This window comes from Podarcis tiliguerta (assembly GCF_965153285.1).
Source record: "Podarcis tiliguerta genome assembly, chromosome: 8".
NCBI classification, from domain to species: domain Eukaryota; kingdom Metazoa; phylum Chordata; class Lepidosauria; order Squamata; family Lacertidae; genus Podarcis; species Podarcis tiliguerta.
In genome coordinates, this window is record NC_139541.1 from 20,257,511 (window position 1) to 20,273,669 (window position 16,159).

General features: G+C 45.9%; 1 protein-coding gene across 1 annotated transcript in view; it reads left to right on the forward strand.

The window, feature by feature from the left end:
• Positions 1–16,159, forward strand: part of PLCH2 (phospholipase C eta 2) — a 308,782-nt gene that overhangs the window by 180,196 nt on the left and 112,427 nt on the right. The window contains exons 3-4 of the mRNA XM_083452318.1: positions 12,491–12,637; positions 14,986–15,229. Coding sequence (XP_083308444.1) covers positions 12,491–12,637; positions 14,986–15,229 — 391 coding nt within the window. The remainder of the gene's footprint in view (positions 1–12,490; positions 12,638–14,985; positions 15,230–16,159) is intronic.

The window sequence follows — 16,159 nt, forward strand, 5'->3', positions numbered from 1 at the left end:
ATTGGGGGTCGTCTTATACAGGGATAGTGCATAGGGGGGACATGCGATTGGTTGCTGCCGTGAGATTGTCAGTGGCTATTAGGCGTGTTATTGGTGGCTGTGGCAAGGGCTTGCGTTGATTTGCTGTCGCTGCGGCAGTAGGGCGTGCGATTGGCGGCGTGGGGACAGACGATAGGTGGCTTTTCCGATGCATGCGAGTGGCAGTGTAGGTCAGACGAGTGAACAGTTTTCAGCACCCCCCCAAAAGCTCAACAACTATGGGCAATCCCCCATTTTTTTTTTGTTTGATGTCCCCCAAAATAGTCTTATACACAGGGGTGTGTTATACACGGAAAAATACGGTATTTCATCAGGCAATGCTTCATCTGAAGACATCTCAGTTTGAAGTTTTCCATACAAAACCTGGGCATTCCAGAAGAAGAAGGAGAAGAAGAAGAAGAAGAAGAAGAAGAAGAAGAAGAAGAAGAAACTATTATTTATTATTTAATTTACATCCTGCTACTCCTCCAAAGGAGCCCAGGTTGTAAACATGTCAATACAGTTAAAACTCCTAAAAGCAGTTTTTTTTAAAAAAAAATAGTGACATTTTGTGTATTTGTAAAGTTAAGAAGCCATATAGATACATACTGTTTCTGCATGTTGGCCAGAAACTCAAGGAGCATAAGCAAAGGTCTCAATCAAGCCTCTATCCCCCCCCCCCCAAAAAAAAACCTGGACTGCACTGCTGGGGGTTGAACTAGATGAACCTAGGAGTCCCTTCCAACTCTACAATTCTATGACAAGGAGGGAGATGTACCATAGGTTTGTACCAGCCCCAGATAAAGGATGCAGCAGAATTGCATCCGCTGTGGCATTGTGTTGCATGCCTCCAGACTGAAGATGAATGGCACTTTTGCATGTCTGTACTAGTTCCACCTTAAACCTGTGGGTTTTCAAAAGTCCTCCCAAAATACATATTTAAAAGTGTGTGTTACTGCTGTTTAGATGCATATTTTGATATGTTTAACCTGCCAAGCAATGGCACAGTTTCTCTCAGAATGTGGAGAAGTGCAGTGTTTGGTTGATCATTAAGTTAGTCCAAGAGGTACAGGTCTGGTCACTGGTTGTAGGAGCATGCAGAGATCAAATTGTTCAAAGCATCTTTACTCCACACAACATTGCTTCTCAAATTAGGAGGCTCTCAATGGAATGTCTACATGCAGGGGCAGTTCATTGTGTTCCACCTCTGGGAAGTTCTGTCCTGCCATGCTGCCACCACTGCTCCCCACCATCACCATACCTGCCACTGCCGTCTACACCGCCCACTCTGCTGCTGTGCTCACCTTGTGCTCTGCCACATCTGCCACTGCCAGAGAAGCGCTGCCACCACTGGTGTTGATTTCAGGTGCGATCTCTCCGATTTTGGGTGAGATCTTGCCCCATATTGATTCTGATGCTGGCACTGCTTTTCTGCCACTGGTGTGTACCCATCGGGCAGGGGTTGTTTGCCAGCTCAAGGGCTTCTGCCGCCTGAGGCAGTGGCCTTATCCTGTCTAATGGCTGGGCCGGCCCTGTCTATGTGTGTGTGGCTGTTGTGCTTGCCTGAGGATGCTGTCAAAAGAGGCAAGAATAGTAACCACTTGTAATAAGCTTGGGTCCCACTAAGTACTTCAGCCCTTCTCCAGGGAAGAGATCAAAGACGAATTACGCCACGTCTTATCATTGCTCAGCTCACCCCGTTTTTCTTCCTGGCACAATTGCCTACTGCCCTGGCTTCAGCCCCCTTAGGATGAACCAAATGTTAAGATGTATTTGCAGGCGCTGGTAACATGCCAAAGTAATCTTAAGTGTTTCATTCCTGACTATGCATAAAAGCCAATCACTTGCAAAGTATTGTCTGGTGCAACACTGTTTTCCTAGGGCTTACTGAACATATGCTACTTTTGATTTTGGAGTAGAAACTCAGAATTCTGGCAGAGTTCTGCTCCCCTCTGTCCCCCCTAAATTAGATGCAAAATTAGTTCAAAAACCCACCTATTCAACAGGAATATTTTGCCTTGCTTTTTATCCCTTGACACCATTCATACATGGATATGTGCTTGTTGCTTCCTCTCCTCCTGAATTTGTCACGAATCCTGCCCTCCCACCTCAATCAGGGATCACACTAAAATGCTGGCATGTTTATGTCACTTCATCAGCATGAGTTAGGCTTGGCTCATAATGTCGATGTCTCTGAAGGCAACAAAGAATGGATAAGTGAATGTTTTACAAGTAGTTTGAGCTCATTTCAGCTCTTTTGCAGAATGTACCTTGAACACTGAGGTTATTTTATTAATCCCTCTTAAGGATATATATATATATGTGAGTGTGGGGAGCCTTAAGGAGACAGAGCAAAGTGTTATACAAGTTCCACATACTGAAGTGCCCTTCATTTGTGCAACCATGGGTCTTTTTTCCTGGACCACATTCTACAAGTGTTCCTCTGGAGTCCCAGGGGTCAGCAAACTTTTTCAGCAGGGGGCCGCTTCACTGTCCCTCAGACCTTGTGGGGGGCCAGACTATATCTTGAAAAATTAAATAAAATTCCTATGCCCCACAAATAACCCAGAGATGAATTTTAAATAAAAACACACATTCTGCTCATGTAAAAACACCAGGCAGGCCCCACAAATAACCCAGAGATGCATTTTAAATAAAAGGACACATTCTACTCATGTAAAAACACACTGATTCCCAGACAGTCCCTGGGCCGGATTGAGAAGGCGATTGGGCCGGATGCGGCCCCTGGGCCTTAGTATGCCTACCCATGCTCTGGACAGTACCACACATTACATGCCAAACTTTCCCTCCCCTCTCCCCTGGCAGAATTTGGTGAGTTTTAGCCAAACTCTTTACATGTCCCTTGAAAATTCTCGCATGTTTTGCCCAAGCGACAGCATCTACATTTGCCTCCAAATTTCAATTTCAGCGAAAAGGTGGATGGCAAAACACGAGATGTCATCCTATTATGCCTGGGATTTCCATCCAGGTCAGTTGGGCACATGCAGTCTGAGAGAGACTGGCAGAGAAATCAAAAACAGAGCCTCTTTTCTTCTCTCTGGTCTCATTTTCCTGCAGCCACACTGCCTGCGCATGCACACACACACACACTTTAAATCCCTTGAATGGATAGGGCAGAAGCTACGGCTTTGGGATTAGTGTATATGCAGGATTTAGCATTTCAAGCAAACATGTGTTGCTCGAGCTGGATTGCGGATTGCTTTTTCTCTTCCTCCTCTTGCCGGATTGAAAATGTTCCTCTAAAGATGCTGATTAAGCAGTTCAGACTCGAGCAAGAAGGCAAGAAGATGGTTTGAAAAGGATACCTTTTGGTTTGGTACGTATAGTCATCGTCGACATCTTCTTTTTAAAGTATACAACAGTATAGCGAAAAGAGGACGAGACTCTCAGCTGCCTAGATGGATTTGAAGTGGCATTCAGAGCCCTCTATGGCCCTGGCACGGAGCAGAAAGAACCTCTCGTCGGAAGTGCAAAAGCAGGCATAGGAAATTCATTAGGATTTCAAGTGCTCTCTCAGTGCAGGATGCCTGCAGGGGTGGACTCTGAGCGGTCAAAAGGGGAAGCAGGATGCAGAAGGGGCAGCTGTGGCTTGAAGTAACAGCACCCAGAGCTCGCCGTCAACCAGTGACGATGGGAGGAAATCTAACGCCATGAATCAGAGGCCTTCCTTTTCCATCACCCCAACTGCCACGTTGCCTCTCAGGGGACAAATAATAAGGGAGTCACCTCACCTTCCACACCAACAACGTCTTAAGTGAGATCTTAATTTTTTAATTTTTATTTTTTTGAGCGCCTCAAAGTGCTAATGACTTAGATTAGCAAGAAAACAATCTCGGAGTTTGTCTTCCAGCCTTGCGGAAGGACGGAGGGAGGCCGGAGACTGAAGCTGAGAAATTGGCTGTGACTGAAAATAGCCTAGAACGACATCTGACTTTTAATTCGCAAGTAGAATTTAGCAGTCTGAGGGTTGGGTTTTCTTTTCTTTTTTATGCTTTATATTTTTGTACATGCCCTTCCACCGGGACCTTGTATTTGCCTGATCTGAGCCTCTTGGGTGTGAGGCAGAAAAACAACAACCCTTGCGCTGAACACAGAAGCGGCCTTGTCCTCCAAAATGGAACTCTCCAGAAGTCCTTTGTTCCAGAACAAGTTTTCGGTTGCCCGCCTGGCAGAGGAGTTTTTCTGGATTGGAGGCAGCATAGTAGCCACTCCCAAATGGAAAATGGGCCAGATGGGTAAGACTGCGAACCTGCACACATCCCTGTTCTGCTCAAGACAATAACGTCTTAAAGGCTTTGGGGCTTAAGTGGTATTTAATGACAGCTTTGTCTATTTGTAGTTGTGGGAGGGGGTTGTACAAAGTGAGATGTATCCTCAGGCTATAGTCGTTCTGCTTCTTCAGTGATGTATCCAGTGTGGTGTAGTGGTTAGAGTGTTGGGCCAAGACTTGGGAGGACAGGATTCAAATCCCCACTCAGCCATGAAGCTCACTGGGTGACTTTGGGCCAGTCACTGCCTCTCAGCCTAACCTACATCACAGGAGTGTTGTGTGGTTTAAACGAGGAGGGGAAATGCTTGCCATCTTGAGCTCCTTGGAGAAAACGTTGGTATATGTGTAGTAAAATAAAAAAATAAAATAAAATTGCCGGTTGTTAGAGAAGATGTTTCAAGAACATTTTGGCTTAGAACATTTGACCTACAGTTCAGCTAGTTTGGCATCTATACCATAGGTACAGATCTTGCCAAACATTGTCCAGCTTTCTTGGTTAATTTCCAGTGAGCATTTCAACAAGTGCTCACTCCCCAGCCTCAGTTTGCAGAACGTTAACGGCGCCTCTGGTACAAAAGCTTTTTTGCTTTTTATTATACAGTCCCCAGACCGGACTAAAGGACCCTACAAGCTTCACTGCAATGTGATTTTTTAAATACATGATTTAGGGATGGATGTGAACAGGAGTCCCCCCCCCCCCATGACCAATTGCATCATGGTGAAGAGGGGAGGGGGATTTTTGTTGGGATCACAGCTATAGAGGAGAGAGCAAGACCTCCTCTTCCCATCTACTGTGGTCCCCAAGAAAAGGACGTCTCCTGCCATGCTTCGTGTTTAGATTAAAATAAACCAGGTGTGGTTGCTAATCACCCATTTAGAGTAATGCTGGGGTGGAGAATCTAGATGCCCTCCAGATGTTGTTCAGTTCCAGATTCCATCAGCCCCAGCTAGCATGACTAGTAGTCAGGGTGAAGGGAGCCATAGTCCAGCAACAGCTGGAGGATCACATATTCCCCATCCCTGTGGAAATGTCTACTTTGGCCCTGAATGAAGTTGGGTTGGCCATAGTAGTGTCACCACACATACAGTGGAGTGGGAGGGGGCAGGGAGGAATCATGCTACTTAAAGAGAAATGCCAAGCCCTATTCTATGCAGGAAAATTTACATTGGAGGTTTTTTGACAATGAACCCCCCCCCCCCCATTTTTCCAGCTCTACATTTCCCAGGTGGGTCCAGGAGAGACTCCTACTGAAATCTTGGAGAGCTGCACACAATAGATTAGATTAATTTAATTTCTATACCTCTTAACAAAAAGATCTCTTAAGTGGCATACAGAAAACAGAAGCAGCAACAGGTAACTTAAAATGTTACAAAGCTATCATTACATATAAAAATGTTACATTAATACAGAGCTACTGATATACAGACCATGACCAATTTACATGTGTCTGATATGTGCGCGGCCACTCAAGCGTACATCCCAGCAACCCGGAAGTGGCCCGAAAAGGGGGCAGAATGGGGTGGGGCATCACACCCGATTACCCAGAATGCAACCCCCCTGCAAATCATGGGGTGCCTGTACAGTGGTACCTTGGAAGTTGAACGAAATCTGTTCTGAAAGTCCATTCAACTTCCAAAACATTCAGAAACCAAGGCGCGGCTTCCGATTGGCTGCAGGAAGCTCCCCCAGCCAATCAGAACCTGCAGAAGCAGCGTTGGACATTCTGGTTCCAAATAACGTTCGCAAACAGGAACAATCATTTCCGGGTTTGTGGCCAAAACTTTTGACTCGCAAGGCGTTCTGGATCCAAGGTACGACTGTATATGAATCACTATCAATTCGTTTTCCTCCCGACAAACCCTCCCTCTCAGCCTCTGGGTTCTCACCCAGGACCCACACAAACTGTCAGCTCACCCACAAAAGTTTCATAATAAGAAAAGTTCCTGGAAACAGTAGTTTCCTGCTCTGGTCTTGCTTTTTATGGGCAGGTCCAAGGTGGGTGGTACTTCCTCAGGCTGCCCACAGCTGTGTCCCATTCTGTACTCTCCACACCCAATTCTAGGTGGAGCAAGTTTGTTCAGTTTCCCAGGGGAGGGTGGGTCCAGAGGATGGGAAAAGGGTCTCCCTCCACTCAGCTCTTTCTTGACCCTCTGTCCTCTCCTTCATCTCCAGCTGCAAAGGATGCAGCTCAGAATTTCCTGCAGGATGGGTCTTTAGCTAGGATGGTCTCTGGCCTCTTCATCATCCTCAGCCTTTGTAGTTGGAGTCAGCCAGGGCCCTGCCCTCAGAGGCCAGGTGGGAAAAGGCCTGCAAGTCAGGAAGCAGGTCTATCCAGGACTCACAGCCAAGATGAGCTCGAGGGACCAACGTCTGACTTGGTAGAAGGAAACTTGCGACATTTCTATCCTTGCTGTGGAGAGCATTCCAAAATTTTGTTATCAATGGATAAGGGAGTTGTGTTACTGGACTGTGGATCTACAGCAGCTGCAACCTACAAGCAAAGTGACCATGTAAAGACAGGGTTCTTATGCTTTTTTAATTGTCAAAAGTCCTTGCAGTAGTTTAATGTTTTGTGTTGAACTGGGTCGTGGGAATCATGGTTTCAGATCCCAGTCCAGACTTGATGCAAACTGGCTCATCTGGGCATATTGTGCTGCTCATACTGTGCAGGGCTTTTGAGAGGCTTACAGTCTTGCCAGGTGCAGAGGCTTCAGATCCTGGCTCAAATTTTCACTGTGAGCTCCGTGGAGGAACATTGGGAATATAATACACGGCTCGTAAGTGCTAAATAAATCATTGCACGAAAGCGGTGATTTCTGTAAGTGCAAGGAAGCCTTTCCTTCGTAGGGGCCAGTTCACATTAGGCTTAAGCTTCCAATGACTCTGTTCCTCCATTCGATGCTGAATATGTCAGTTTCCCTTTATTAAAAAGAAGTGTGCTTGGGAATTGCTGCCACAGGTTTAGGTGGCTTTCCAAGACCTGTTAATGGAGAAGGAGTCATCTCTCAGTGGCTTTATGGAATCTGCCCACTGAATACCAGTTGCAGGAGAATGCCAAGAGAATTCTGCCGTGTCTTGTGGGCTTCTTGGAGGTGCTGGGTTAGCCACAGTGGAAACAGGGCTTTGTTCTGGTCCAGCTCATACGATGCTGCAGTCATTTGCAGGTGGGACAGTGCCCCACTCATCTCAGCCTGCCCTTAGCCAGCTCCCACCTGCTTATCCTTCTTGCAACCACTTCAGGCAGCAGCATTGCCTATCAGCTTCCTCCCTCTTAGTCTCAGTGTTGGCCATTGTAGAACTCAGCAGGGAGGAGGCAGATGGGGCAAAACTAGAATGTTGGCTCTGCCTGTCTTTGGCTCTGGCACCACCTGTTATTGGTCTCCCTTGCCTTTTGCCCCGGTGGGCGGGCAACAGGCGTCACTGTTGCATGGCGATCCTGCATGCCTAAACCAGTTCACTGTAGCACAGAAGGAGATAGCGTGATATGCAGGCTTGGGGGCTATTCAGAGCCTGCACCCTTCCTTCTGGTATAGGGGTTGCTCAAAGGGAAAATGCAGTTTTTGTAAACAGCCTGCAACAGTGATGACACGATGTGTGTGTTTTGTGTCTCGTCTTAGCCAAGGACAGATGTTGGGTGGACAGTACCAGACACCGACAGACAGTCCCTTCTGCAATGTGTGCCTTATTCTTCCAGTGAGAAGCAGTCAGTTGCTCAGTGCTGTTTAAGCTCCCAGTATTCAGAAATAAAGCCAAGTCAGCTGTATTCTAGTCACCACCAGGGGCGGGAGCAGGAGAGGAATTTGACCCAAGCTGGTCAGCTTAATATCTGTGAATATCTTTCCCCTTCTATTAACTGTTTTATCAAATTTAACAATGTAAATTAGAAACAATGTGATATTAGTGGCTAATAAATGAATCATTTCAATGTTCTCCTGTAACAGCTAAAATAATGCTAACAAAACAAAGGTCAGGATTTGGTGTAAAGATAAATCAGTATCCTATGATGTTTTTATTATTTAATTTACAATAGAGTCACAGGCAGAGATGTTGGAGAAACGGAAACAGAAATAGGAGCAGAAATTGCTGATGTTCACTTCCCAATCTCGTGTTCAGAATGGAAATCAGTCCTGCAAATGCAACCAGTACTGTATTTGCTGTTGCTTTGATCCAACAAACAATATCATCCTATTGCTGTTGATTGTAACATTTTAAGAACTTCCCCTCTCTCCCTCCCTCCCTCCCTCCCTCCCCCCTCCCTCTTTTGAAGAGTGGAGGTACAAAAAACAAAACAACCCACTGTAAACAATGATTTAGCCTCCATCGTTGAGCTGATTTCAGTGAATGGACAAGGGAGTGAAATGAATTAGTACCTCCACAACAGCAAGCATGACATAGCTCTACGTTCTGATAACCTCATCAGAGCAGCTGATACATAGCTCTTGCTTCAGGAGCCAAAACTGTGGATCTTTGTAGCATCTCTGATTTGCTCTCTGATGGATGCTGGGGTGAGCTGTTGGTCCAGTGGGTTAGCAAGTTCTATCAATAAGATGTTTCTGAAGACTGTTGCTTTAACAGTGCATCGTTTTTTGTTCCGAGACACAAGTAGCTAATAAACCTTTAAGAAATCAGTGTCATGTACACCTTGGATGAATGCTCCTGTGATGCTTTCTGTGAACACCACCAGCATGGCTGCATTTTGCTATTCTTCTGGTCTTTCTTTGCTTTCATTCTTCTCTGTTCTTGCACCATGAGGCTGACGGAGATGCAAGGAGGCCAAGCTAAGGATCAATAGCAAAAGAGTTCTTTATTGACCACAGGTGGCTTTTATCCTTGCCAAGCCTCATCTGGAGCACTGGCATGTTAGAAGCATACCATGTCCTTTTTAATGGGCCAATTCACTTTCATTTTAAAATGTGGCATTGACTAAAAGCGTAATATGAGCTAGGGCCAGGTAGCACTGGGCTGTGGGCAGCTTTCCAAGGTGAACCAGGAACTAGTGAGCCACAGCCCTTCCATAAAGAGGCAGGGTTGATACACAAACCCGAAGCCATTGGGCCCTCCTGGAGAGGAAGGCCTATAAAATACAACCTGACTCGACTAAAAGATCTCTTTGGCTCAAATGTGCTTCTAACCTGTTTTTGAAAGGTCTTGTCAAAGAGTGGGCCGGCAGTAAATCACACCGTTCAAAGTTGCATTTAACTCTTTATTAGCAAAAACATGATCTTCACAGACTTGGCTGAGTGTCAAGGCTAATGAGCACAGCATCTCATCCCTGGTAGGGCTTACTCAAATACTGAAAGTCCCTGCCTCCCCAGGGCTTTTCCCAAGCAATCGGAGACTGTGCCTGCATGCAGCCTGCTGTTGCTCCACCCTTTCAGCTCTCTTCTGGTTCTGGGAGACAAGTCACAGCAGGATGGGAAGACACCTGTGACTCTTTGCCAGCCTGACTCATCTCTGCCTGTTGGCCTCCCTTCTCTGCTTCAGCTTCTGCCTCTGATTCTGGACCACCGAATCTCCCAGCTCACTAAGCCCCGTTACCTCTTCAGCTTCTGACAACTCTTCCCAGTCTTCTCCCTCTTCTTTCTCTGACCACTCATCGCCATCCCACTACCACTCCTTGGGCTCAGCCTTCTTCCTTTGGGGGTTCCCCAGCTGGCTCCTCCTACAATCCCTCTGCGTCCAGCCAGTCCATGGCAGGTCTGCAGCTCAATGGTAGGTCATCTGGTTTGCATGCAGAAAGCCCTAGGCCCCTAGGTTCTATTCCCAGCCCTAGGTAGGGCTGAGAAGACCCACTGCCTGAAACCCTGCAGAGCTGTTGCAAGTTGGTGCAGATATTAACTGAGCTGGATGAATCAGTGTTCTGACTCTGTACAGGGCTGCTTCCTGTGTTCTTTGGACTCCCTGGATTAACTCCCACCTTACCTCTGACAGCTGCCTGCATCTCAACCCTGACATCTGGGAATCTTGGCTGTTGTGTGATGATGCCAGTAATAAGAAAGGAAAGTGGAGGGACTTCTAATGGGGGGCTTACAGTGCAAGCAAATTACCAAAAAAGCAGTAATGGCTACTTTGGAATGAGTGACTTGTGGGATTGCTCAATCGTGCTGAACAAAGCAATTTGGAAAGTGTTGTTAAGGTATCTTTGCCCTCTTGATCCACTTGTCCTGCCACCTTTTCCTGCTCTTTATTCCGTGCGCAAAGCATTAATAACAGTGGGAAAGTGTTATCTGAATCAATACCCACCTTATAACAATGACTCCTGACAGTGAGAAGCTGAGTTCAAACCTTCGGGGAGGAGGGAAAGCTCAATTGCATAGTTTTCTATCGTACTGTCAGTCATGTATTCAGGCAGTTTAGCCATAAATGCCAAGCCCCAAATCTCAAATCTGGAGGATTAGAGCTGGACCCGTTCTTTGCAGTTGATGTCTTTGCAGCTAATTCCATAGTAATTGATAATGCCCCTGAGGAACAGAAGCCTTACTTGGGCACTAAAACACTTGTGTGATGTGGGAAGAGCATGATTGTGGTCCCACTACCCTCTATGTGTTGGAGGCAGTGGAAATGGCGCACTGCCCCATCAATCTCAGCCGGGGGCCTGTCAGCTCCCTTCTTCGTAGTCTCAGTGTTGACCATGGAAGGAGGACTTAAGTAGAAAACGCTGCCCCTTGCCTGTTTCTTTATTTGTGCTGGTGGCCAGAGAATTATAAGCTAAATTTGTGTCTCGGCTCTGAAGGTTCTTTCTGCATTAGTGCGGCTTATAGCGAAAAAAATTACTACCTACCTATTACATTAGTTCACATTTAACAAATGGTGTATGTGGTGGAGGAGGAGCTATAGCTCAGCCATAGAGCTTGCATGCAGAAGGTTTCAGGTTCAATCCCCAGCCTGTTCAGATTCCAGTTCACGATCTAAAGTGGTGTTTCCCAAACTTAGTTCTCCAGCTATTTTTTTGAACTACAATTGCTGTCATCCCTGACCACTGGTCCTGCTAGCTAGGGGTGATGGGAGTTGTAGTCCAAAACAGCTGGAGACCCCAGTTTAGGAAACCCTGGTCTAAAACCCTGGAGAGCTGCCACCAACCAGTATAAGCAGTGCAAAGCAAGATGGACCAGTGCTCTGAATGTTTATAAGGCAGTTTCCAACTATCTTCCAGTAAGTGAATGTGAATGTCATGCAAATCCAAGCATACAAATTGTTATCATCTTATTGGACAAGAAAAAAAAATGCATGCAGATGGTGCATCAAAGGTATGGAACAGGCTATAAGTACAATGAAAGCAAGGTATGTTGAAAGTTGAACAAATTAGTGGTGGGGCACTCCTTGTTGGGGCCACTGTGCAGTCTAGGGGCACTGTGCAGCCCTCTCACAATTTTATTTGCTGTATTTGAATAGGCTGCTCAGTTGTATTCTTAATGGATCATAAGACAAGCTATAGACTAATGCACTGGTAAATCACCAAATTGCTTTTCTTCCCAAGAGTAGGATACATTTCCACCAAACATGGATAAAACCACCTTTGGGTGGTTGATGCTTCTAGTGCTTATCTTTTGCGCATTTGCCAGTCTTTGTCCTACCATATTTAAAGTCATAGGCAGAACTAGTTTTGAGTGTTTCTTGTTCCAGCTCTTAATATGCAGTTCTTGCCCAGAATCTGCATAAGTCTTCCATCTTCCTACTCTGGAATTCTTTTCAGCAGCTGGCTGTCTCACACTGAGATGCAGTCAGGATCCAGTGTGCTATGGAACCATGTTGCTGTTAATTTTTAATGCTCTCCCTTCTGTACTAAAAAAGAAAAGTTCTAAAGCAATTTGCCCTGGTGTGTCTTTCTCAATTTCTATACGGTTACCAGAATGCTTACAATAATTCATGTGGCCCATGGGGTGATTCATAGGACCAGACTTCTACACTCTTTTTTTTTTTTTTTGCAGCTACTTCCTCCTTCTTCCCTTAACCATGATCACACATAAACACTGTATTGCCTTCAATGCATTTTGGCAATGCGTTCTTTTTAAAACAACAACAACAACTGGATGGCTGGGTTGTTGTAGTTTAAGTGTTATCTTATGTATTTTCGGTGTGGTTTTTATACTGTAAATTGTCCTGTGATCCTAGGAATATAAATTCAATTCAATTAATTAATTATCATTTCTTTCTCTCTCTCATTTTCTCTCTTTGTATAGTGGAAAAATGTATGAGTTCCATGCAAGCTGGTACTCAGATGATCAAACTCCGAGGCAGTTCCAAAGGTCTTGTTCGCTTCTACTACCTGGACGAGCACAAGTCATGCATCCGCTGGAGGCCCTCGCGAAAGAACGAGAAAGCCAAAAGTAAGTGTGTGGTGCACTATGGAGGGGGCTGCCACTCCACTCACATTACTCATTTCTGTGAAAGCATTTTGTTATAGGTAAAACCTCAGTGCCTAGGACTTGCCGATCGTATGGTCAGCGGTTCGAATCCCCGTGGCGGGGTGAGCTCCTGTCTTTCAGTCCCAGCTCCTGCCCACCTAGCAGTTCGAAAGCACCCCTAAGTGCAAGTAGATAAATCGGTACCGCTTTATATAGCGGGAAGGTAAACGGTGTTTCCATGTGCTGCGCTGGTGCAGGCTCGCCAGAGCAGCTTCGTCACGCTGGCCACGTGACCCGGAAGTGTCTCCGGACAGTGCTGGCTCCCGGCCTCTTAAGTGAGATGAGCGCACAATCCTAGAGTCGGACACGACTGGCCCGCACGGGCAGGGGTACCTTTACCCTTTTTATAATAAATGTTCATAAGTGTACAAGGCAAACACATACATAGGTATATAAACCAAGTACAGTGGTACCTTGGGTTAAGTACTTAATTCATTCTGGAGGTCCATTCTTAACCTGAAACTGTTCTTAACCTGAAGCATCACTTTAGCTAATGGGGCCTCCCGCTGCTGCCGCGCCACCAGAGCATAATTTCTGTTCTTATCCTGAAGCAAAGTTCTTAACCTGAGGTAATATTTCTGGGTTACCGGAGTCTGTAACCTGAAGCGTATGTAACCTGAAGCATATGTAACCTGAGGTACCACTGTACTTGAAATAGTACAGGAGAACAATCCTGAAGCCATTTTGACTCTCCCAAATTGACCTCAAATATTTCTCTGCAAGGAGGAAGGAAATGGGGAAAGCTTTTCAGTTGTCTTTGGACTGTAGGGGCTTACACCTCCCTGTAAATACAGTCTGGCAAGTACCTGTTAAGCTGAGCACACTATCAATATCCCTAAGAGATTCAGGAAGTATTTACCATCTCAAAGGAATGGCCAGGCTACCCAGAAAAGGCAATCAGATAAGGCATTATCAGGTATCCTGGCAGACAGGAGAGAAGCAACATGCTCAAATTTCAGCTGGGGACCACCTCTTTCTGTGGTGTATGTGTGATGTTTTGGGGGGGGTGGTCTTGAGCTACAGGGTATGCAATTTCAAGTGTCTATAGAAGTCTATGTTCTGGGTTCCTCTCCTTCATCCCTGCATGGGGTGAGTGGGGGAGCCTGTTGCAACAGTTTAATGAAGATCAGGCTTACTAGCTGCTTTGCTTCTCAATATTCTCTGGCCTCTGTTATTTTCTCCTACCGATAGAGAACCTACATAAGGACAATACGGGCTCTTGAATACCCCATAAGGGAAAGGGGAGCATCTTTTTCTTACAACAATTTTAATTATACAAGAACTGTTTCAAGGTCCCTGAAACGGGCATTACAGAGCACAGTGATGTTTCTCTCTGGGCATTCACCAGGCAGGATTGCACATCCAGTCTGGATTCCCTGCTGCAGGGGGCATAGCCACACGTTCAGCTGTGTGCATAAAACAACTTAAACATGGGTCTTGCCAAATGCAAGGTGGTCCTTTTAAAATGAAATTCAGAAGTAATACAAAACACAAGTGAGTGAGAAGATTAAAGATTTTTATTCTAAACAGCAAGCAATATATACATACCAAGCAAGCACTTCGATCTACCACTTGGAAGCCCCCAAGAAGTGGTAAAGTGACTCCCCCGGGTAGACTTTAGTTTGCACGACCCCGCGGCCAATCAGCCCATGCATGAGTTTTTTCCAAAAATTCTGTCCACAACCAACTGATTTATAGCTAGCCTGTGTGGCTTGCCTGACTGGCTACGTGCAGATCATTCATTACTGGCTACATGCATATCATTCATTAGCCACCCCCTCCCAATGCATGACTTTCTCAAAACAATGTCCAACATCAAAGAGGGTACTCATCACTATCTCTTCCTCCTAACTGATTAGGACATTATAGGCTGTTCTCATGCCATCAAAGAACTTAAGAGACAAGGAGAGGGAGAAGGAACAGAGGCAGGAAGAGGGCAACCGTGTCTGATCACCAACTCCTCAATCTACAATTTATCTTCTGGATAGATTGCCCATACAACATGTAATCTGGGGCAGGGGCCCTGAATAACACAATCCTTGGGTTTCCAAATGATAATTGAATGCTCAGCAGCCTGGCAGTCATGTATCACAGTCTGTCAAATGACCCAAATTCAGAGGTGGGGGTGGGGATAAAAATCAAACTCAGACCAGGTGTCAAATGTGGGATGGAAATAGTTTCTTTATTCAAGAGTGAGTCTTTATTCCAACCTTTTGCATACTTGCCCAGCCCACCCCCTCACCTCCTTGCCTTATTTTATTTTTTCCCAGTCTCTATTGATTCGATCCAGGAGGTCTGTGAAGGAAAACAGTCAGAGATCTTCCAGCGCTATGCGGATGGCAGCTTTGACCCCAACTGCTGCTTCAGTATCTACTATGGAGACCACATGGAGTCTCTTGACTTGGTGTCATCCAGCGCAGGGGAAGCTCGGACGTGGATCACTGGCCTGAAGTACTTGATGGCTGGGATTAGCGATGAAGACAGCCTGTCAAAGCGTCAGAGGACTAGAGACCAGTATCCTTCAGCGGAGGGCAGGGGGGTGATGCACTGTTGGCCATGCAGTTTGGATGGGCACCTTGAACACGAGTTCTTCAGCACCTCCCCTCCCTTTTCAACCTCACTTCTGTTTCCCCTACCCATTTCCTTTTTCTCTTTGGGCCCAACCCACACCATCACCCAGAGGAGAAAAGGGCAAAGCAAGGGAAAGATGTTGCTTCCTTTCCACATTCCTATCACTGCCAACAGTGTAGGTGAGCAGAATGTGACATTAGGTCACTGCCAACTAAGTCCTGATCACAGTAGACCCATTGACACAAATGGACCTAAGTTAGCCATTTCTGTTAATTTCAAAGAGTCTACTCTGAGTGGGACTAACATTGGTCACAGCTCATTGTATTGTTGGAGGAGCATTTTAGGAATTCTGTATTGCACACGCTGCTACTTCATTTGGTTTTATCTGCCTGTATTTTATAATGGGATTAAGGAGTGTCATCATCATCATCATAAACAGCAGCAGCAGCAGCAACCTCAGGGCACAGACAAGGGCAGAAGGGCGTAGGGTTGCGGCTTTTTGCAGTGAGCCCCTGGCTGGGACCTTGGGCTTGGCAGACGTCCAACAATGCCAAACCCTGACACTGTGTAACACAGGCAGTCAGGCATGTTCTTCCTTTGAACCCCTCCCCTCAAATTTTTAAAAATATATTTTATATCCACCAAAGCCCACAATATATTGCGTTAGGGAAGAAGGACCATTACTTCATGGCAGGACACCTACTTTAGAAAGTCCCAAATCCTAACACTATCAGGTAAATCTTTTCTCAGGTAGCTAAGCTAGGAAGGACCTCCCTCTGTCCAAGGTCTTGGGGAGCATCCCCAAGCAGCACTAGGCAAAATGGAGCAGTGGTCAAACAGCAACAGTTTGCTTGTCATGCCCACTGAATGGAT